This window comes from Aricia agestis, chromosome 19, assembly GCF_905147365.1.
Source record: "Aricia agestis chromosome 19, ilAriAges1.1, whole genome shotgun sequence".
NCBI classification, from domain to species: domain Eukaryota; kingdom Metazoa; phylum Arthropoda; class Insecta; order Lepidoptera; family Lycaenidae; genus Aricia; species Aricia agestis.
The window spans coordinates 4655334-4678003 of NC_056424.1; the positions used below are offsets into that span (position 1 = coordinate 4655334).

Genomic DNA, 22670 nt, shown 5'->3' on the forward strand with positions numbered 1-22670 from the left:
GTTTTCTGTGAGAACGTGATATTTCTCCGGTCGAGCCGGCCCATTCGTGCCGAAGCATGGTTCTCCCACGTATTTGCCCAGCTTCTGTGGAAGTTTATTACTCTCAGCAGTTTATAGTACTTGGACAGCTCTGGATTTATGTTTAGGCCATGGCCTATGGGCGGCAGCGTTCTATGGCGTCCTGGGGGGAGCGGCTGCTCCCTCGGATGGCGGCAGAGTTCGAACATAGGGACGGAAAAATTTTAGTGGCCTATACTCATAAAAAACAGTTCAAATCAGCAGTTTTTGTTGATGCTGGCTTCTGTTGAAGTATATACTTAGTCAGTGGCTATAGTTGATCCTGTGTGGGTGCGTGGTTGAACTCCTCTGAAACGGCTCGACCGATTTTCGTGAATATTAGCGAGCATGTCGGCTAGGGTCGAGAATCGGACAACATCTACTTTTTATATTGATAAGTGCATTTATTGAATAAATAATAGTAAATTTTACAACTCGAGGCTGACGGCGACCATTGTTTGTGTGACGGGATAGCGATGGACGTTGCCATGGTGACATACTTAGGTATTTAGTCACTACAATAAAATAATACATGTACGAAAATTGAAATACTTTATACGGCAAAACAACGTTTGCCGGGGCTGCTAGTAAGACTATAATATTTTATTCACATTCAATGAGCTCTAGGTACGTGCCCTAAGGGAAGCTATGAAAACTATATCGGTTGTATGTAAAAAGTGGATCTTTTAATTAGTAAGTAGAATATTATTAAACTGTTTTAAAATATTTACTTACTAAGTAACTTTTAAAAAATATATCTTGGAAAGAAACCTTTCTTGCATTACAGAGGCCGCGGACCGCTCAAAACCACAATGGATGTGATCAACGCTGCCAAGAAGATCTCCGAAGCCGGCACCAAACTCGACAAGCTCACCAGGGAGATCGCTGAACAGGTCCATATCTATACTTACTTAATATTATAAACCTAAAAGTGTGTCTGTCTATCTGTTACCTCTTTACACCACAACTGATATACCGATTTTGCTGAAATTTGGTACGGACTACGGAGATAGTCCCGGGAAACGATAAAGGATACTTTTTATCCCGGAAAAATGTACAGCTGTAAATAACCGAATTTTGGCGCAACGGAGTTATCTATTATCTTAGGGGGGTATTACATTATCATTTATGTTGGATCATTTCTATGATCATATATATGATCATTTGATCATATCTGCATATTACATTATCATATTTCATTGATCCTATTTCACGTCATATGTGGTTTCAATAGCCAATGGAGAGCGCTAACGCTGACAGGTATTGACGTCAGGGTTACTAGATCTCAGAGAATTCGGTTTGTCAAAAGACATCGTCATTTTTAATATGGCTTGTTTTTTGTTATTTCAGCAAGATTATCCAAGTATATAATTAGAAAAATAATTACATTACATTATTTGAAACATATTAACGAACAAGAAATTAAAAACTCTTTTTTTATATTAAATAACTGGTAACACCTATTTCTATGACCGTATTGGATCCAATCTCTCAGCAAATGCCAAAAATCTATGATCAAGGAAGAAATGAATCATATGTCTATATTACATTATCCAATATCATTGACTCAATGATCTCGGATCCAATATATATGATAATCTCATATCCCCCTTAATATGATCTGTCACTGTAGTCCAGAGTCCAGACCCAGAGGCACTGGGTGGGCTCAGGGTTAGTATATTGAACCCTTCGCTACAACATAAGGACAAATACAATTTGTTTTCCCTAAAGTGGTCCATAAAGTACGTTAATTTGAAATCTCGTCTTTATCGTTCTTACCTTTCATATACAGGCAAACTTTCAGCTTTTATAAAATGAAGTGAACGACTGGAACCGTACATTTTTCCGGGATAAAATGTATCCTTATGTCCTTTCCCGGGACTAGAAAATATATTCATACCAAATTTCAGCAAAATCGGTTCAGCGGTTTGGGCGTGAAGAAGTAACAGATAGACACATTTTCGCATTTGTAATATTAGTAAAGTAAAGTATGGACAGACAGACAGACAGAAATTTGTATGGACTGAAGCCCTAAAATAAAAATATTGAGATTAATAAAACCTTAACACTGCTCGTTCCAGTGCCCCGAGTCGTCGACCAAGCAGGATCTGCTGGCGTACCTGCAGCGTATAGCCCTCTACTGCCACCAGATACAGATCACCAGCAAGGTGAAGGCCGACGTCCAGAACATCTCCGGCGAGCTCATTGTCAGCGGGGTGAGTTCTATTCCCTGGCCCCTTTAGCCAATACCTTTTCTTTATCGCTTCTTTATAGAATCGCCGATCAAGGTGTATGGAATTGACATAAGTGTTCGTAAGGGAGATCGCAGACTTTTTGTGCGATCGAGTCTGCGGCGGCCATGCCGACTAGACTGTATGGGCGCCGCAGACTCGAAAACGAGAAGTCTGTCGTTTGCGATCTCCCTTAATATGACGTTGACGTGCGACTCGTCTTATGTCAATTCCATACATTTTGGTCGGCGATCAGATTCACAATTCACATAACATCGCGCGACATCCAATAAACGCTCGCCACGCGAAGCATTGACCAATGACCGCACGGTAAAGTTTCCGAATCCGTGTCTAACGGAAATCGTGAATCGCCCTGCTAAAGTGTTACAGTGCAGACGTAAAGATGAAACTGCATAGTTTGGTCACAAAACAGATATGAATGTCAAAGCTTGAAGTGTTAAAAATATAGTATTAGTAGACTAATCACTGAAAATTATTGACAAAATTACTAAAGAAAAAGACATCGAAGTAAGTCTGGTCTCGGACGTTCTTATTATAAGAATATCAAATTCTTAAATAAAAAAAAAAGGTTTCTATACAAAACCCTGATTATAGCCCACATGCACTTATGGATCGTAAGATCAAGTATAATTTGTTGTAAAATCTGACCTTCGACTTGAATCTGTTATTCTTCTTCTTCTTCCTCTTTTGGCGTATGCCTTACTGTTGTTTTTGAGGAGTTGCCAGCTTCTGAGTGGAAAAAGCTTTCATTCTTAAAATATGAACAGGATTAAGAAGCACAAGTAAAAATTAAATGATTATCTTAAATCTACCTAAAATTACTTCTTTTTAAACTTAAACACGTTTATTAACTTCTGATATTTGAATTTTCAGTTGGACAGCGCCACGTCTCTCATCCAGGCGGCTAAGAATCTAATGAACGCTGTCGTCCTCACCGTAAAGGCTTCCTACGTCGCCTCTACTAAATACACTCGACAGGGCACAATCGCTGTAAGTATTTACAGTGTAACCAAGTCATTAACGATTTGGTAGTCCTCGTTTTGCGCTACCACCTGAGATCGCAGTAGATAGAGCTATTTGGAATCATTGACTTCAAACATTGATGTTAATATGAATATTCTTCTGCTCGCTGCTCGGTGTATAGTGCTCTCTTGCTCACACCTAAAGGTAGTGTTACGGGTAGAGTGACACACCTGTTTTGCCCCTTTCTGCTCCACTAAAATTACACTTTCTGGAATTCGGGGCATATCCATATTATTCTATCGTATGACGAGTACGTAAAATAGCTCTACCTTCTGCTAATCATATTCGGGGGAGAAAATGACGATTGCCAAAATGTTCGCTTGGTTTTACTGTTCGAGTGTTGGTTTCCGAGTGGGTATTTAGATGCTAAAATGCTATGGTTTTAAATCATGAAAAAGTTAGGATTATCTTTTGTAAAGTGACGGATAGCTTATTCTCAAGTTTTTCCAAGTTAAATACTGTTATTACTACATTTTGGTATAAAGGGCCACAAATACAGAATATAAAAGAGATGTACTCCTTAATTTTTAAAGAAGATCTGTAGATGATAAGTTAAGACTTGGGAATAATCTACCCGGCACTTACGTGCATTCTTTATCAATGGTTTTATTGATTGTAATGTTTCATCAGTACGGTGATACTGACGAGAATGCTCGAAACGCTAACAAAAATGGTAACCAATTTAAACTAAATAAAAATATATACTACGTATTATTGAAATAGTAGAATAGACTGATATAACAACGAAACATAACCAAGTATGCGTGAATGCGAGCGTATTTGCGTGCGTGTACCTATCGAGTGCGTGCGTGTTGCGGTCATGCGTGCGTGCATGCGTGTGTATTGCTTGTGAGAGCGTATTCATATAAATAAGCTCCCTTACTAATAACTTTAGCCAGCGTATAACTATTTAACGTACGCTGTATTTGTCGGTCATGTGACGTTTCTAATATGACAGACAAAAACAAGCATACTTAATAATATAATTAGCTGTCTAAATGTTTTTATCAGTAAAGGGTTAAAGCAATATACGTAGTTAATATAAGTAGTATTGAAAGTGGCATGGCCAAATATGCTCATATGTGATACGAATATAACCCTTATGCTAAGTATATATAAGAGCTAAGTTAGTTATGTAGCGCTTACTTATATACTCCAATGCTTTATTCCGCTGCCCTGGCAGAATAACTACGTAAGTATAACGCTTTATCAATATAATGTTCCTAATAAAAACGCTTATAAAATAATAAAATCGATTTCAGCAAAAGACTGAAGCATAACGTAAGTTAAATAAACCTGCATAGGCAGTAGACATAACTAGTGCCAATAAAGCATGTCTTAATCATTACACTTTAAACATACCACTTTTGCTTGCTTTCGTTATGAGCATGTTCCATTGAATATTTCTTGTACATACATAGTTTTACATAAGTACTATAAAACTATGATAGTGGTATTTATAAGTTTAGTAAAATATACCCACTAAAGTAAAATGTACTACAAATAATCTGAAATAACTAATATTTTATTACTTTTTAACTTCTAATTGACTTGCTATTAATTGACTAAGTACTAGCCTTATTTGTATACGGGCAGAAAATGTTAATGAAAAAATCTACCTACACTAATAATATGCCACACGCAACTATAATATGCCATGCCATACTTAAGCATTTCTTGTAAACAGTCGCCAATAGTGGTGTGGCGCATGAAGGCCCCGGAGAAAAAGCCGCTGATCCGGCCGGAGCGGCCCGAGGAGGTCCGCGCGAAGGTGCGCCGCGGCAGCCAGAAGAAGCAGCCGAGCCCCGTGCACGCGCTCGCCGAGTTCCAGAACCCGGCCGACGCCGTCTAGGTACTGTATCACGCTGTATGCCACACGATACACCGTATATCACACGCTATACCGTATGCCACACGATACACCGTATGTCACACGCTACACCATATTCCACACGCTATACCGTATGCCACACGCTACACCGTATGTCACACGCCACACCGTATGTGCGAAAGTGCGCCGCGCTAGCCAGAAGAATTAGCATTCAGCCGAGCCCCATGCACGCGCTGGCCGTGTTCCAAAACCCGGCCGACGCCGTCTAGGTACTGTATCACGCTGTATGCCACACGATACAACATATGCCACACTCTTCACCGTATGCCACACTCTACACCGTATGCCACACCCTACAATGTATGCCACACGATACACCGTATATCACACGATACACCGTATGCCACACGCCACACCGTATGCCACACGCCACACCGTATACAACAGGCTTCACCGTATGTCACACGCTACACCGTATGCCACATAATACACTGTATACCACACGCCACACCGTATGCTACACGCCTAACCGTATGCCACACGCCACACCGTATGCCACACGCCACATCGTATGCCACATACTACACCGTATGCCAGACTCAGCGCCACATATGCCTGATTCCCCAACAACAATCAAGTTCAAGTACAAGCGCCATATTTCAGCATACACAATCACTAAAAACTGTTTATACACCAAAGCTATTTACTATACACAACGGCACGATATTATGCCACAGGATTACACTGTATGCCAATTTGCGAATTACAATCCTTTTTACAATAACTTTACAATAACTTTTTTTTTTCAGATAATTAACGGACGGCACGGTGAAACGTATTTATTGATATTAGTTTTAATTCCTAAGTATTACGACGGCTCACTCTTATATTTTGTCTGCGTACACTCCCGGCAACGTGGATATTGTATGAAGTTTTTTCTCATTGATAAAAAAACCATAAAATATGTCCCAGGCAGTACTAAAAAAGATATTACTCAATCTACTTGTGCCAGATTGGGTTAATTCATAGTTAAATATCATGCTATCACATAAGGTGAGTTTCCAATCCTTGCCTCAAGCGACAGCGACCGACAAAAATTAAAAGCTATAGCCTAGTTCATAAAGTGGCATTTTATTAGATTTATTTTTGTCGTCGCGTTCTCGAATAAATGTAATATCGGAATAATGGAAAGTCGTACCTTTACATTTATCAAAAAGAGAGGTCGCTAGTGGCCTAAGTAAAAGTTTCGGTATTACTTTTCAGTATTATTTCTTGCATTTAATATTACGTTCAGTGCGTTTTAATATAGGAAACAACTTCATACGATGTCTTGTTAATCTTGCCATATAAAATATGTATATGAACATTTATGTCCGCCTATAGCGAATTGCGAAATTCATATAGAAATTAGATGGCGCTTAACATGCTGCATATTATGTGAAATAATAATTGTATTACTCAAAACATGTAGTTGCGACGAACTTAAAATTTTGGGTGCATGTTTAGTTCCAATGTTGTTTCAAGTTCCAAGGAGTGTTTCCAAAATTCCAATAAAATTGATTACAGTAAAAATGCTACAGTAAGCAAGTGTCGTTTTCACATTACGGTAACGACAGATAGGAAGATCCTGAAAGATATTAACGTGGTCGTACTGTATTTTAATGATTTAATTTAATTGCTTGAAGATATTTTTTGTAACGAGATTTCGCCCGCGGCTTCGCTCGCGTTAAGAAGTATTATTATATACAAACTTTCATCCCCTATTTTAACCTCTTGAGGTTGGAATTTATCAAAATCCTTTCTTAGCGGATGCCTAAGCTACGTCATAACATCTACCTGCATGCAAAATGTCAGCCCGATCCGTCCAGTGGTTTGGGCTGTGCGTTGATAGATCACCATGTCAGTCAGTCACCTTTGAGTTTTATATATGTGTATCGTTTTAGCGTCTTTTCACATTCGTAATCAACGAAGTTCGATAGCTCTGTTTAACGTCACGCTAGCGACTAGTATTACAATATAAAAGTATACTACAGCTGATGGTAAACCTAATTTAACGTGACATTTATTTAATTGCAGTTTTTTATTGCCTACAAACACGACAATTTATTTTTAGACTGTTCCTAATTCCTATCATGACAGTTTTTAATGAGTAGACTCACATTGAATAATCATGGCTAATACGATATATGTGTCGCAGCCGACTGGTTTAAATAGCCGTTCAATCAAACAGCTAGCCCTTTGACTGAACAACGCCATTCAATCACACGTCTAGCTTTTATATTGAATATTTTAGTCGCTTAAAACGTTCAGCACTACAGCTGATTCAAAAGCCGCCGTCTAATTGAAGTAGTTCAGCGCGCACCGCTGCTAGCAGGTGTTTGCTGGTGTTTGTGGTTGTTTTTCGGAAAGAAAGTAGTTAATAAAAGTTACAAGTGTTATTGAAGAGACAAAAATTGTGGCGGCACATAAGAGTGAATTAAAATTTCAACAAATATTCGAGGAGAAATTACGGGATTATGAAATGAATGGACGCAGCTTCCCCCGAAAGGGGGTTCGGGGGGCACAGCCCCCCGTCAAAACAAAAACAAACACAATCCAAAGTCCAAAAGTTGGTTAGGTTAGGTTAGAACTTAGACCACAACGCAGAGGGAGCCGAGCGAGCGCAGCGAGCGTGCTGCGGCAGCAGCCGGCGCTGAACTACGCCATTCAATCACACGGCTATACGTCGTTTAGCCGACTTGTTGACTACAACGTTCAACACTACAGCTAGACGACGCTTAGCCAACTGGTTTGTTTTTGTTTTGGCGGGGGGCTGCGCCCCCCGAGCACCCCTTTTATTTGGCGACGGTAGCCGGCTGCTACCGTAGCACGCTCGCTGCGCTCGCTCGGCTCCCTCTGTGTTGTGGTCTAAGTTCTAACATAACCTAACCAACTTTTGGACTTTCTGGATTGTGTTTGTTTTTGTTTTGACGGGGGGCTATGCCCCCCGAACCCCCTTTCGGGGGAGGCTGCGTCCATCCATTTCATAGTCCCGTAATTTCTCCTCGAATATTTGTTGAAATTTTAATTCACTCGTATGTGCCTCCACAATTTTTGTCTCTTTAATAACACTTGTAACTTTTATTAACTACTTTCTTTCCGAAAAACAACCACAAACACCAGCAAACACCTGCTACTTTACGCCATATTGTAAATAAAACGCACCTAGCGCCGCAGCGGTACTATTTCGCGCTGAACTATTTCAATTAGACGGCGGCTTTTGAATCAGCTGTAGTGTTGAACGTTTTGAGCGACTAATATATTCAATATAAAAGCTAGACGTGTGATTGAAAGGCGTTGTTCAGTCAAAGGGCTAGCTGTTTGATTGAACGGCTATTTAAACCAGTCGGCTGCGACATGTATACTTCAATTTCCCCGTATATGGGGAGGCCGATCGAATAAGATCGGACTGGAGGCAGGCTACCTGACGGGAATACGTCATAATATCGTATCGACCGCGTCAGTCCGACACGAATCACGATTCGATCGGCATCATCGTATATGGGGGCCTTTACATAAGCTAACGCCTGCATCTATCGAATTTTCTTAGAAGCAAAGACAAAAAAGCTTTTCTTAGTAGTTAAAAAATCTGAAATCCTAAACAATTAAATATTAATGGACTCGTAGAATATTTTCAGAGATTCTCTCTTAGGCATTTTTACAATGCATTTCGACCCCTTTTTATATTTATGACATTAGGTTATTTTATACAATTTTTAAATTTATAGCAAAAACAAATAATGTTACAAAAAGTAGGTTAGTAATTATTTAAAAAGATACAATAATTATAACTTTTGAGTGATTGCAAGAAGTTAGCAACCGTGAATAGGGAGATATATTATCATGATTTCAGAAAAAGAAAACGCAATTAATTTTGGCCTAAGAAAATGGTATATTGAAAATATCATGTTTTTAATATGTATTTACAAAGACTCTTTCAAGTGACTAACTTGACTGAACAGACATTGGTCCTCCGATGCGACTTTATGTTAGTATAGTGGCTTCGGTGATATTTATAATATCAATATTATTAACATTATAAATGTTAATAATATTGATATTATTTATAATAAATAATATCAATATTATTAATATTAAATATAATGCTTGAAATGATTTAAAAGCAGCGTTAAGTAAATTAGTAAGGTGTATAATTCCAATAACTGATTGTATGGTTGCTAACTTTTTGCCGTATATGTTTGGATCGACTACACAATTTTCTTACACATACTGTAACACCTATTACTTTTGATAGAAGGAATGAAAAATACAGAATTTAAAAAACCTACCTCAGAGCTAGATGAACATTAATTACTTAACTGTAATTAAATGAAGATTTTGACATTTTGACTCTTCATTAAATTGAAGTTAAATCATTATTAAATGTGAGTGCTAGAGCCTAGAGATTAATGTTTTTTTTTTGCTACAATACACTCTGTATAATGTATGCGCCATCTATATTGTATTAACAGTGTTAACTGTGTGAAATTGTGGGTCGATCTAAGCGTGAGGCAGCCAAAATTTTTGTAGCGATACAATGTAAGATTATATTATTATTATTAAATAAGAATTTATATTACAATCACACATAAGCAGGTACTCTATTTGTTGATTATAAAGTGATACACCGATTGAGATGTCGAAATGTAATGTTGTTTTAACTTGCAGTGCCGGATTTATATTTTTTATAAGAGTAGGCCACTTTATTTCCGCCGCCCCATGTACGAAATCTGCCGCCCCCTCTAGGACCTAGGCCTAGGCCCAGGCCCGAACTCCTAGGCGGCGGCCTATACGGCCTATTTATAAATCCAGGGCTGAGTTTTACCAGTATCTACACGCCGATATCAAGCTCTCTCGCTCTCCTGCGCGTCTTCAGCGGGGCTAAAATGGTCACATTTAGCAATTCCTCTCAATCAATTCAGCAAATGAATTGTCAAAAATGTCAAATCAGTACAAATGAATTGTAAACAGAGTTGCATTTCGCGGTTTTAGAAAAATGATTCATATCATTCATTCAAAGCGACCATTTTAGCCCCGCAGATCATAAATGGGCCATGTTTGGTTCAATTTAAGATTGAACTTGCTCCAACTTGGATTTATACATGCGTCCGCGGGAACGAGCGGTTTGACCGCTAACGCCACGATCACAAACAATAGTATGTAACGATTTATTTAAATAGCGGCGCGGTCGGGCTGCCATTTAAATACAGTTGCTTGTGAATCTTGTGATCTCGCGGTGTAGCCGCCAAACCGCGCGTTCGGGCGGACACATAGTATTTATTATCGAGCCTAAGGGCCAACGCTAAAACTCGCGCGGGCGCACGCTCGTGTGTGTATAAATGAAAAATAGTATGGGCAGCGTCGTCGCACGCGCCTGCGCTGTCCATAGGTACTATTTTTCATATTTTATACACACGCGAGCGTGCGCCCGCGCGATTTTTAGCATTGGCCCTAAAGGTCTCCACACATTAACAGTTCGCCGGCAGGCCGCCGCGCCGCCTGACATTTAATCGAAAAAAATTACAGACTCACAGTTCCCCTAACGATTTTGTAGATTTTGTATCGACGGTCAATGACTGTCAGACAGCCTGCCGACCAGAGCCTGCAGGCGGACTGTTAATGTGTGGGACCCTTTACACCGAATTACTGTCTCACTTTATAATCAATGGAATAGTATAAAAACTGTTGAGATAAAATTCATTTAAATGTGTAAATAAAGTAACTCTATACATGACTAAAGGTATTTTCTACGCTCACAGCCAGCTTGCTTTTTTGTCTGAGATGCCAGAAAATCTACTTGACAGACATTTCTTTGTCTCATATGATAAAGGGATGATCCTTGAGTTAATTTTCAACGGATAAGTAATTAAGAGGATTTTATTTAGATAAAATAAGTATAGTATGTACTTACCTACTTAAAATGTTTGATTTGTCTGCGCTTTTTTGTATCACTTTTTTATTATTATATAAGTACTTGACTGTTTCTGTGAATTTTATTTCAATGGTTTATATTTATGACAAAAGTAGGCAACACCAAGTATTAAAGTAGTTTTAAAATAAATACAAATGTTTTTGTACGTGTAAACTGATGTGACCAAAAAGAAAGGAAAAGCGTCATAGGTTATTTTTAAATTACACACCAAGCCTCAAACGCAATTATTCACTCTAAGGCTGCGTTTCCACCAGAGATGTGTTGCGAGGAATGTGTTTTTAAGATCCAATAGCATCGCCGCGCTGAGCGATGTCATGGCAAGCTCACGTCAATGAAGCGATTCTGTTGGTTCTCAAAAACACATTCCTGGCAACACATCTCTGGGGGAAACGCAGCCTTAGTCCTAAATAAATGGTAGTAGGGTATGTAAAGTTTATTTATGTTTAAGAATTTTAATAACTTTGCCATTAAAAATTTTATACTTATTTTAAAGATGCTGTTCGACGAAGCATATTACGATGAAAATCAATAAGCAGTGTGGTATATAATGTAAGTACATGTTTTTAAGATGAGGCATCCTAAAAGCAACTATTAAAGCTAGTCGAACTGTAACATTATACATACTAGGTAGTAGTTACTAGTACTTACTACAATAATCATGTCAAGAGTTTATGTGTATAAAAACATTTGTTGGTTTTTCAAGTTTTTTATGAATATGGTATGTAACGTTAACTAGAGCAATATATCTGTAGTTCTTTTGTATTGTGTATTGAACAATAAAGTATGGATACAGCTTTTGCATTTTTATTTCATACAATAAATTAATTTATCTGTCTAGAATAAATAATAAATTATTATATTTTATAATCCCTTATTAATTGACAGGAATGATTTGTTTAAAAAAAACAAAAATATCCACTGCTTAACATAAAACCTCTGGCCTATTTAAAGTAAAAAAAAAAAGACATTAAGTACCTTTTTTATTTAATAACACTTAACAGAGTCTTATGACTTAACAATTGTTTATAAATAATTGATTAGCGAGTTAATGAGGTATTTATTCACACCATGTAAAAATCATGTCAACTTTAGTCAACAGATGAACAAGCATCAATTATAATTCATGCACTTTTTGAGTGAAGTAAATATAAGAAGATTATTTCTTTTGACATACATAACACCCTTACAAAAAACAACTGAAATTCATAGTAAGTAACAGCACAAAAATGTCCATGTCTTTTGGCAGTCATTATCAATAAAGGTCAATTTATACTAGCGCAGAGTCAAAGCGCATCGAAGCGAATTATTAAAACTGAACATAACAAATATTAACTCCAACACGTTAATGCACTTTATTACTTCTGAGAATTTAAAAAGGTGCGCACATCCGCGCGAATTCGCGTGAATGCGCCTGACCAACGCCGATTGGTCTCGCAGAAGTAATGTACGCATTACAATCTGGAGTTAAGGTTGAATTTAATGTGTTCAGCTTTTGGGAATTCGCTTCGCTTCGACTCTCGCTTATAAATTGACCCTAAAAGTGACAAAATGTATAATGTGGAACAATTACTCCCAACGACTACATGGTGGTTTTTAGCATACAAAACTCATAATAAATCATGCAACTTTTCGTTTCTTAATAACTTGGGTCTCCTCAACATCATCCAAATCCCTTTTGTTACTCTGTTTATTTGCATCTACATTCTCTTTATTGCTTTTCTTTCCTTGACCCTTGCCTTTTTTTTCGTAATATTCTTCTATTTTATGACTGTTTTCTCCTGTCAAAGGTTCCAATTCTATTGTTTCGTCTAAAGCTGTGTTGACTGGTTTCTCATCCTCTGTATCATCCTCATTATCGGAAAGTATAACATTACGTTTTGGTTTTGATTTTGAACTACCTGCAACTATTGTCATATTTTATTTAGTAAAGATATGGTAGATCAAGCATGAAGCATCTCAATTATAAGCCTATCATATTTTATTTATTGAACAGTTGCAGTAGTTTAAAGATATTAACAAAGAAAAAATTTAGTTTCTAGGAGTATTAATTTACAAAATAATGGCAGAGAATACTGATATTGGTATAGTAAAAATAATAATTTTATATAGGCAATAAATATAACATGCACATACCAGCAATTTCATTCTCATCAGCATCAGAATCTTTTGTTTGATTTGCAACAAAAAATGTGGTTATTGGTTTCTGCCACTTTGGAGTTTCCCTGGGACAAACAGGATTACCTCCTGAACTGCTTCTTGATGATTTCTCTCTTCCAGATGACCCTAAGTTGACTGTTTGTGGTGCAACACTACATCTTGCTTTGCTGCTCTTTCCGGATGAGACTAACAAAAAATAAAAATTTAATACTATCTTGTAAGACTGCCTTGAATTGAGATAATAGTATAACATGTACTGTGTACACGAATATAAACAATAAACATAAATACCTTTTGCTCCAACTGATGCTTTTGTTCTAGCCATACTTCAGAGCTCAGAGAGTATGAATATTAAAAATTACCTACTTGGTTTTATTGTAGTTTGTAAACAAGTAAGTACTTACTAAATATTCTTATTTGAGAAAGAACATCATGAATTTTATTATAACTAAGTTTTTGGTAATGTGCACAGATTAGTATGGTAATAATATGTATATTGTAATTTGTATTATATTATCAAAGTTCATCAAAAACGAAACAGAAAAGTTTTAAAATCAAAATTAAAACTCAAAACCACAGATTACTAGTATATATTTGTAGACTCAAAACCATCAAAACTACTTTGAATTTTGAAATGTCAAAAATCAAAATGGTCAATCAAAAAAGAAATTTGGCGGTAACTGTTTTTTTTTAAGGAATTAAACTTTACGAACTGCAAACGCCATTTTTCATAAATACCCATTTTTTGTGATATATTTTATTTTTTGCCTAGTATAAAGATAAACTATAACCTCGGGATACAGAACAGAACTTACTTATTAAGTAATAAATAAAGAAAAAGGTTGGAACTTGGAAGTAGGTGTCTCGAAAATATGCCATTGATAGGGCATTAGGCAATCATAACCCAGCCCAGCATTCATCAACCGTGGCGTTTGACAAATGACAAGTGTCAAGTGTGACTGGGCTTTAAAAAAAGAAGAAGTGTAAGTACATGATACATCTGTGGTTTACATTTTGGCATTTTGCTGTTTGCATTTTGCAAATTGTTAGCCGTTTTCAGCAAATATTCGACATAATTGCAATAAACTTTCGTTAATTAGTATTTTAATAGTATTTTTTAATCAAACCAAATGAAAGTTTCATGACATACGATTCCGAGAGTAACAAACCTTAGGTAAGATGATTAAAGCTTTTCGACCACGAGTCAATGACATGTTTGGTATTTGGATCTTTGGATGATATTTTGAAGGTTTCTCCATTTAACTCATTTTGTTGCTAAACAAGCGAAACTTATGAAAGCTGTTTGTACTAGCAATGTACTTGCGAGGTGTGTAACATATTATTATTCGTTAAAAGTACATGGAGTTGGAAAGTGTCTAACTCTACAAATCCGTGTTCTTTCAGCTTTCAGCTGAGCATGAAGAATATTTGCTATATAAGCTAACTCAACTCATACTTCTGTGAAACTGCATTAAAAGCTTTGGTATTAGCCTATCAAGAAAATATTTATTTATTTATTGTTAATGATCTAGCAGCATTTAGCTGATAATGACCATATCACACAGTGTTGTAATTCACACACTCGTTATTAATTTCTTTTGCAGGACTTATTTGTCATCAACCATTTGTCAAGTCTATTTTTAAAGCTGTTAACAGTTGGTGCAGATACAATATCATCGGACAACATATTCCAAGTCTGCACAACTCTATTGCTTAGGAAGTTGTGAGCTACAAGCGAGTTCGCTGGTGTACGTTCTAGTCTGAGATGATGACCTCGAGTTGACCTGGATTTCACATCTTTCCTAATGTAAAGCTCTGGCACGCTGTAACAATGTGTTAGTATTTTGTATGTCTCTATGAGGTCTCCACGGAGGCGCCTGTCTTCTAGTGTCGTGAGGCACAATGCCTTTAATCTATCTTCATAGCTCATATGTCGAAGTGCTTTCGGTATTTTTGTTGCCTTTCTTTGTACACTTTCTAAAAGATCAATATCCTTATGAAAGTATGGACTCCAAATTTGGAATCCATATTCCAGTAGTGGTCTTATGTATGTTTTGTATATTTTCAAAAAAAGGTCAATTGTTACAACTTGAAAGGTCCTCTTAACCAAGTAAACAAACGAGTTGGCTTTCTTGACAATGTTGGCAATATGTTGATCCCATTTTAAGTTGTGTGTTATCTGAACTCCCAGATCTGCTTGTGAGTTAGTAGAGGTCAAAGGACAACCGTCAATGGTGTACTGTAATTTTGGGTTGTTGTTTCCCAAGTGCAAAACACAACACTTTGTTAAGTTCAAACTTAATAACCAGTTTTTGGTCCAAGTAAGTATCCGATCAAGGTCACCTGTATTTGATTAGAGCTTATTAGAGGGTTGGCAAATAATTTGCCATCATAAGCAAAGAAGGCTGAGTGAGATCTTATCATAGCAATTAGATCAATTACATACATACCGAACAGACCTGCTACGAGCACCGAGCCCTGTGGAACGCCGCTTGTCACTGTTTTACAGTTGGAAAGAGAGTTACCTATTTGAACTTGGAATGTTCTGTTTTTCAAGTAGTTACTAATCCAGTTTAGAAGCCGTCCTCTTATTCCAAAGTGTTCAAGTTTCAAAAGAAGTTGTTTATGGGAAACTTTATCGAAGGCACATTCAAAATCCAGGTATATGATATCAACAGGGTGTTTATTATCAAGTTCATTGCACCAAGAACGTACACATGTCAGTAGATTGGTTATGGTTGATCTTTTCCTGACAAATCCATGTTGCTTGGCAGAGATCACTCCCTCCTTATGCCAAAATGTATTCATATTTAATGTGACATTTTGTTTCAAGTAACTTACTTACCTATTTGTAATATCTTCCAGAGGGTACACATCAGAATGGCAGATGATATAGATATTGAAGAACATGATTTGATGGACAATCCACAGCTAGGCAATATATTCCCATGCATAACTAACATTAAGTCTGAAGTTATTGATTATGAAGATGGTATGTAAAATTCACACACTAAATTATTTAAAAATTTACAGTTTGTGAGAAAAAGCTCTTATTTTAAGCAATCCTTAGAAATTTTAACTTTATCTGTGATGTCTGTGACACAAAGGTGACCTAAGGCCAGCGTCGCCAGATTTTTTTTGTACCAAGTCGGGACTTTGGAACTTTTTGAGAAAAAAAGCGGTATTCTTCAGTCAAAAGCGGGACAATGTAAAAAAAGCATGCTGCACGTACGTTCGGGCTTTCCCCGAAAAGCGGGACTGAGCCTGTACTGTCCCGCGCGGGAGATTTAATTTTGATGAAATGATGATGACGTCTGGCAACGCTGCCTAAGGGGGACAAAGTATATGAGGAAAGATACATCCTTTCCTTTTTTGTTGGCTATTCTATATGAATGTACCATTTGATTTTTTTAAATGTTGCATAAGTAAACAATTTAAATAATAAGATAGTATGGCAAACTTTACAAAATGATTATTTTTCTTTCAGAAAATGGATATTTAGAAGAAAATGGGTATATGGAGCCAAATAAAGTGATAAAGAAGGAACCATGTGCATATGAAAGCAACCCAAATATAAACAGCAATGTCATTATCTTTGGTACAAAACCATCAACGCCGCAACAATGTCACAAAGCATCTACCTCCGCAAATAAGGAGTCTTCCAATGAAATATCCTTTGAAAATAATGATGATGATGATGATGATGACTACATTGATGGTAATGATGAAGATCCTGATATTAAACCATGTTCTGTTGTGTTAAAAGACTGGCATTCATTTCTTATAAATAGCAGTTGCTACTGTTCACAATGTGAAATCTTGTTTCCAACACCAAATGCAATTGAATCTCATCGCATGACAGATCATTCCTTTCTCGTCGCTGTCAGCCACAACAAAGCTATAAAGAGTACATCCAAGGGCACCATAAAAGATGACTCTCAGGTTAATAGGAGGTCAGACTTGCTGTGCCGTCATTGCAACATTTTTTTCCCAAGCGAAAATTACTTGATTTTGCATTTAAACTCTCTTCTTCCTGATGCGGTAGAGTCAAGTGGAGATGAAAAGCCTCTTGCTGAACTTGCCGATGAAGAAGTATTGTATGCAACGTGTCCAATTTGTGCCGCTTATTTCAAACAAGAAGTAACTTATCGAAGCCACATTCTTTTAAATCATGCGGATCGTCATTTACAAAAAGTTACGGCTCCCTTTAATCCAAAATGTAGACACTGCAATGCATATACAATGAATCCAAAAAAATATAACTGTCATTTAAAACTTTGTCATCCTGAAATATATCTATTGAGAAACTATGAAAAAGACCACTACCAGTGCCATATATGTAAGCAGACCTTTCCTACTGCTGATACTGAGTGGAAACACAGACTGGATAAACATCCGACCAATGTTAGACTTTGTGGTCAGACATTTCGGAAAGCCCTCACACTGGGAAAGATTCCTCCTAAATATGGGAAAACTCTAAAACCATCTGCATGTCTTAAGTCAAATAGACTAAAAAGAAAAAAGGAAGATGGGAATGAAAATATTACGATTGTGCCAAAAAAACTCATTGTAAAAAAAGAACCTGAGGTTGATAATAACAAACTCGTACCTAAATCAAATCTGTTTGTATGTGGTAAGTGTAAAATTAATTTTGTTTCTCCTTCTGCTGCATTCGAACATACACAACATTGTACACTCGGTAAGGGAGACTGGAAGTGTCGGCCGTGTAGACGCTCATTCACAAAAGCAGATATAGAGATGCACATCAACCAGCACAAGCTAAAGGGACGGCTCAGAAGCATCGTCATCTCGGAATGGGTATTATCAAAAATAATCAACAGGTGTGGAAAATGCAATGTATGTTTTGACGAAACGACCTTCTCCAAATATCATGGATCAGGATGCAAACCTTGTCCTTCTGTGGAATGTGACGTGTGCCATCTACGTATACTTAAGTTTGTAGCCGCAAGTCATTCAAGGGCACATTCGGAACTCGGGTGGAAAATAAATGATTTTATAATAACAGATTATGAAGTCTTGAGGTCTGCACCGGTTCTTCAGAACCTCGAAGACGATTCAGGCTCAAAATGTGATGATAACTTGAGTCTATCCGCACCCGAAGGCAAAATTAAATTGACACGTAAAACTTGGTTCAATAGACTGTATTACTGTCCAAACTGCAAAGTTTACTCAACCAGGCACAGACCGATGGATGGGCACGAGAAAGCAGATTGTATTCCGCGGAAACTCGCTAGGGAGCTGTGCAAAGTTTGTGGTCTCGTGTTCACTAAGAAAGGATACGAGACCCACAAAGAACACCACAGGAGGTTCAATTTTAAACTTCATAGTTTGACCTTTATAAATATCATCAGTGGTAAGAAAATTATTCCACCGTTTCCCGAGTTCATGCTCTGCTCGGCCTGTCGAGTATACTTCGTTAGTCGTGTAGCACTACAGAATCACGCTTGTAACGCCGAGGAGAACAAGTCCTGTCGGTTCTGTCAGAAAAAGTTTAGTGACTTGGCACTCAAGCTTCACGTGCCTTTCCATCAACTCGCAAAATCAACGACTACGATCGCGAAAAAAGCACCCGCAATTAACGACACTAACAGACAGATCAACTGCACGATTGTAGGAAACAAGAAATCTTCGCCATCGACGGCAGCGAAAAACGCTTCGAAAGTAGCCGAGACACGGATGCCCACGCCCATTCAAGATTTAATCAAAAAGTACGAATCCCTGGTGACGGTTTGGAATATACTCTATCGGTGTCGAACGTGCGATATAGTTTACGACTCCTACGACAGCACAGTGGAGCACTGTCAAGATCACTTCTGCAACATGGAGAGCTACAACCTAAAAATTAAGTATTGCAAGCAGTGCGACTTAAAATTCGTAGACGAGTGCTTCGGCAGGCACGAACACCTGCACTCCCAGAACAGCGTCACTATAGAGTCTTTCGTCATCGTCGACTGCGACTACTCGCTGCTGCTGTCGGACGAGTGGCAGACCGTGTTCGACAAGCTGTCGAAAGATCAGCTTCAACAAGTCATGTCCAAGAGCATTTACAACGAAACCAGGGGAGTCAGAATGGACCTGCAGTGCGAGGGAGATCTAGGATACGTATACAAATGTAGCATTTGCAACCTTTCGGTCGACCTGCAGAGTATCGTGGACCACGTGAAGAGCAGGGAGTGTAGTGTGGAGGATGTCAACTTTACGTGCAACGTGTGTAATGTCGGCTTCCGTCTGAAGAAAACCGCCAACGCGCACAAACTGAAGCACGAGCTAAGTGGCGTGCCTTATAGAATCGTGTGCTTCAATGATCCCAAAACTTTGTTCATTGACGAGGCACTAATAAAAAGTGCTAAAGCGGATGATCTGAAATTCATCCGTTGTCAGTTTTGCGGGAGACTGATCAACAAGAGTCTGTATAAAATGCATATATGCAAACATAATTACAGGAAAAAGTTGAAGCTCCTGAAAAGTAACAACTTTAAAGGTAGTAGTGGCGCGGTATCTTCGATCAAGAGTAAAGTTTCTCAAAGTAAAATAGATCAAAAGAGTATATACCGATATCACGTCTGCGTAAAATGTAATGTGGCGTTGCTCAAGAACAGTCACTCTCACGTTTGCCGCGACGACCAGAAGAAGAAGTGTCCAAAATGTCGAGTATTTATAAATGCGCAGTACTCGAGCTTATATCGTCATAACAAGATACATAAAAATTACCCGACGTTATCCCACAAGACCATAAAAATAACCTATTTTAACCCCGACGGTATAAAAATAAGCGATAACGGTGTCACTAAACTGAAACCTACGGTACTGAAACCTCCGGTTCCCGTCACCGTTTCGACTGCGGTCCGACCCCCCCAGAAACTTTCGAAAAAAATTAGATTCTTCCGTTGCGTACATTGTATGAAAATATGCACTTTACAAAGCAGTATACCTCGTCATCAATGCACCCCATATAAAACCGTCGAATGCGAATTGTGCGGTGTGCCTTTCGATGGGCGCAAATATAAGAAGCATTTGGAGATGCATAACCGAATATCTTTTACAAGAAAAGATGTCCAAATTATTCCTTTTGACTATAATAAAAGTCACGATTTTTATAATGGTAATGCGCCAACGCCCGGCTTAATGAAGCCCCAAGCGATCGAACGCACTACAGCAACTGGCTCGAGAGTACCGGAGCCCCGCTCGGGTATCGCCGGCAAACCCGATTATTTACGCGTGTACAAATGTACCGAATGTAACTTGTTCTTTATCTGTCGAGCGAACCTTCTGGAACACCTCTCGGGCTCGCAAGGCGCCTGCGATCCCGAGGCGGGCGAGAGGTGTGAACACTGTAATTTGAATTTTCACTCGGCAGAGTTATGGAGACATAAAACTCATCAATTTTGTAAAACGAGAAAAATATCCAGGATAAATGTATGCACGCTAATACTAAAAAATACCGATCCGAACGACATAAACAACTGGTTGTCCTACTGCAAGAGATGCGACCTCTACCACACCAACGCTTTGAAGCACCACTTCGATAATAACCACGATGATGCCAAGAAAACGGTGCCATGCCCCAAGTGTGGGGTACGATTCGCTAACGTCGCCATCAGAAAACACAATATCTATCATCACGGCAGCGTCGACATTCCGTTTTCCGATCTGAACGTGGACGTCATGGAGGATATCAGTTTGGAAGAAGCCGGGTACGCTTTGACGACACTAAGCGAGTCACGTAGGAGCTTACGAAATGCAGCAAACGAAAATATAGCCGATAAAATAATTGAAAGGGAGGAAAAGGCAAGTCCGACGATGACAATTAAACATCAAAATAAAATTCAAATAATTTATAGATGTCACGTGTGCAATTTGCATTTCCTTCATAGGGCTAGTCTCCGGTCTCATCTAATAAGAGATGAGCACAACACGGAGAAGATACCCTGTAACGTCTGCGGAAGACCCTTCTCTCACCGTACTGGAAAGAAACACGCTGAAATGCATACATTTACTAGTACATTTACTGTAATAGATCAATCTAGCAGTAGCTGGTGTGACTCCTCAAGCACGAGCCTCAATACTTCGGAAACGCCGGATTCGGCGCCGATGACTAGCGATAGCGTCTCGAACGACGAACATAAAGATATCACATTCGATACGAATATGACGACGGCCACCGCCACCGATCGACGTTCGCAATCCAAGTTCAAAGTCGAGACTCGAGAGGCTGCAGATTCTAGTGGGACGTCTAGTAATGAGATTAGTTCGACTTCCGTCTCGCATGCAGGCACCGAAAATGAGGTGAGACTCTTCAAGTGTGGACAATGCGACGTCTACTTTCTGAGTGCGGAATGTTGCTCCTACCACACAGACAACCACTCTCCTCTGGACCCGACAGAGTACATCGCGTGTAAAATTTGCGACCTTCAATTCCTCAACAGATCTCTTGACGTGCACATGAAAGCCCACAGAGAGAAGACGTTCAGTATGGAGACGCTAGTTGTAGACGAGTATCTGCCAGTTGGCCAGAGTGTAAAAATAAATACGTACTCTGCTATCGATAGACTTAAGTCCAAACTTGTGAGCACCACGACGGAGTCGGATTAAATTACTTTATTATAATTTTTTTTCAATACCTTTGGAGTTTAAGCTTTGACTGTAAGTACTAATTAAGATTAGATGTATTATGTTACCAAAGCAATTTTGGCATGGATTCAAAGTAGCCGCAATCTCTTTTTGCGGCTATTATTTTTAATTTACCAGTTTTTTCTATGTGTAAGTGTTGCGAGCACTTGCGAGTCTCCTGTACTTAGTCGGCCAAGCAGGCCGGTCACATTAAGTAAGAATTTGTCCGTTATCTTGCTGCTATATGAAATTGTCGCTATTACGCTTCTATTGCATACTTGATGGATACAAGAGCTATCTATCCGTGTGAGTGAAAGAGACAAGTAGCAAGTGGTCAAGGGCCAAAGTTCGTTATCCGTGTCTCGACTTTAGTACACGAATTCTAATTTGATGCATTTATTAGAATATTTTATTTTATATAGCCTTCCCATCAGGTTTGGCTTCAGCCTTGCTGACTAACCGACTCAAAAATACTCTTTCAGTCACTTATTTGTAGCTAGAAACAAAATGAAATTGTAACATAAAATAATATTGAACATTATTCTAAATTCGAAATTTATAGCTGAAACACTGCCAGTAATAATATTTTTCTTTTGTTGATTCGATGAGCTTTAATTTTTTAAACTCTTTTAGATGCCGCGTACTTTTACGCTCATTTTTTTTAACTTAAGAGTAAAGGTACAAATTGTATGGAGTGTAGATGGAGGAGAACTATCTATAGTGTATTTAAAAAGTGTCCGCTGAAATG

General features: G+C 38.3%; 3 protein-coding genes across 9 annotated transcripts in view; 2 read left to right on the forward strand and 1 right to left on the reverse strand.

The window, feature by feature from the left end:
• Positions 1–6866, forward strand: part of LOC121736310 (catenin alpha) — a 107005-nt gene extending 100139 nt beyond the window's left edge. For 2 of the 4 annotated variants that reach the window (XM_042127400.1, XM_042127399.1), the window contains exons 20-25: positions 845–950; positions 2139–2273; positions 3183–3299; positions 4516–4524; positions 5020–5184; positions 5973–6866. In XM_042127400.1, the coding sequence (XP_041983334.1) occupies positions 845–950; positions 2139–2273; positions 3183–3299; positions 4516–4524; positions 5020–5184 (532 nt within the window). In that variant the 3' untranslated portion in view covers positions 5973–6866. The remainder of the gene's footprint in view (positions 1–844; positions 951–2138; positions 2274–3182; positions 3300–4515; positions 4525–5019; positions 5185–5972) is intronic. The other 2 variants (XM_042127402.1, XM_042127401.1) reach the window with 1 other exon arrangement.
• A 5760-nt stretch (positions 6867–12626) lies between these two features.
• On the reverse strand, positions 12627–13800 carry LOC121736483 (PCNA-associated factor-like). Of its 3 annotated transcripts, none has more exons than XM_042127702.1 (3): positions 13583–13800; positions 13264–13477; positions 12627–13028 (listed from the first exon to the last, which is right to left on the reverse strand). In XM_042127702.1, exons 1-3 carry the CDS (start codon positions 13614–13616, stop codon positions 12752–12754), a joined length of 525 nt encoding a protein of 174 aa, XP_041983636.1. In that variant the 5' UTR covers positions 13617–13800; the 3' UTR covers positions 12627–12751. The 3 variants fall into 3 exon arrangements, with proteins under 3 accessions (XP_041983636.1, XP_041983635.1, XP_041983634.1); XM_042127701.1 differs by having other exon boundaries at positions 12627–13032; positions 13268–13477; positions 13583–13799; XM_042127700.1 differs by having other exon boundaries at positions 12627–13038; positions 13268–13477; positions 13583–13797.
• Positions 13801–14341: 541 nt separating this feature from the next.
• On the forward strand, positions 14342–22619 carry LOC121736873. Of its 2 annotated transcripts, XM_042128342.1 has the most exons (4): positions 14342–14465; positions 16157–16283; positions 16779–20390; positions 20427–22619. In XM_042128342.1, the coding sequence occupies exons 2-4, from the start codon at positions 16172–16174 to the stop codon at positions 21902–21904; spliced, it is 5202 nt and encodes a 1733-aa protein (XP_041984276.1). In that variant the 5' UTR covers positions 14342–14465; positions 16157–16171; the 3' UTR covers positions 21905–22619. The 2 variants fall into 2 exon arrangements, with proteins under 2 accessions (XP_041984276.1, XP_041984275.1); XM_042128341.1 differs by having other exon boundaries at positions 16779–22619.
• Positions 22620–22670: the final 51 nt, after the last annotated feature.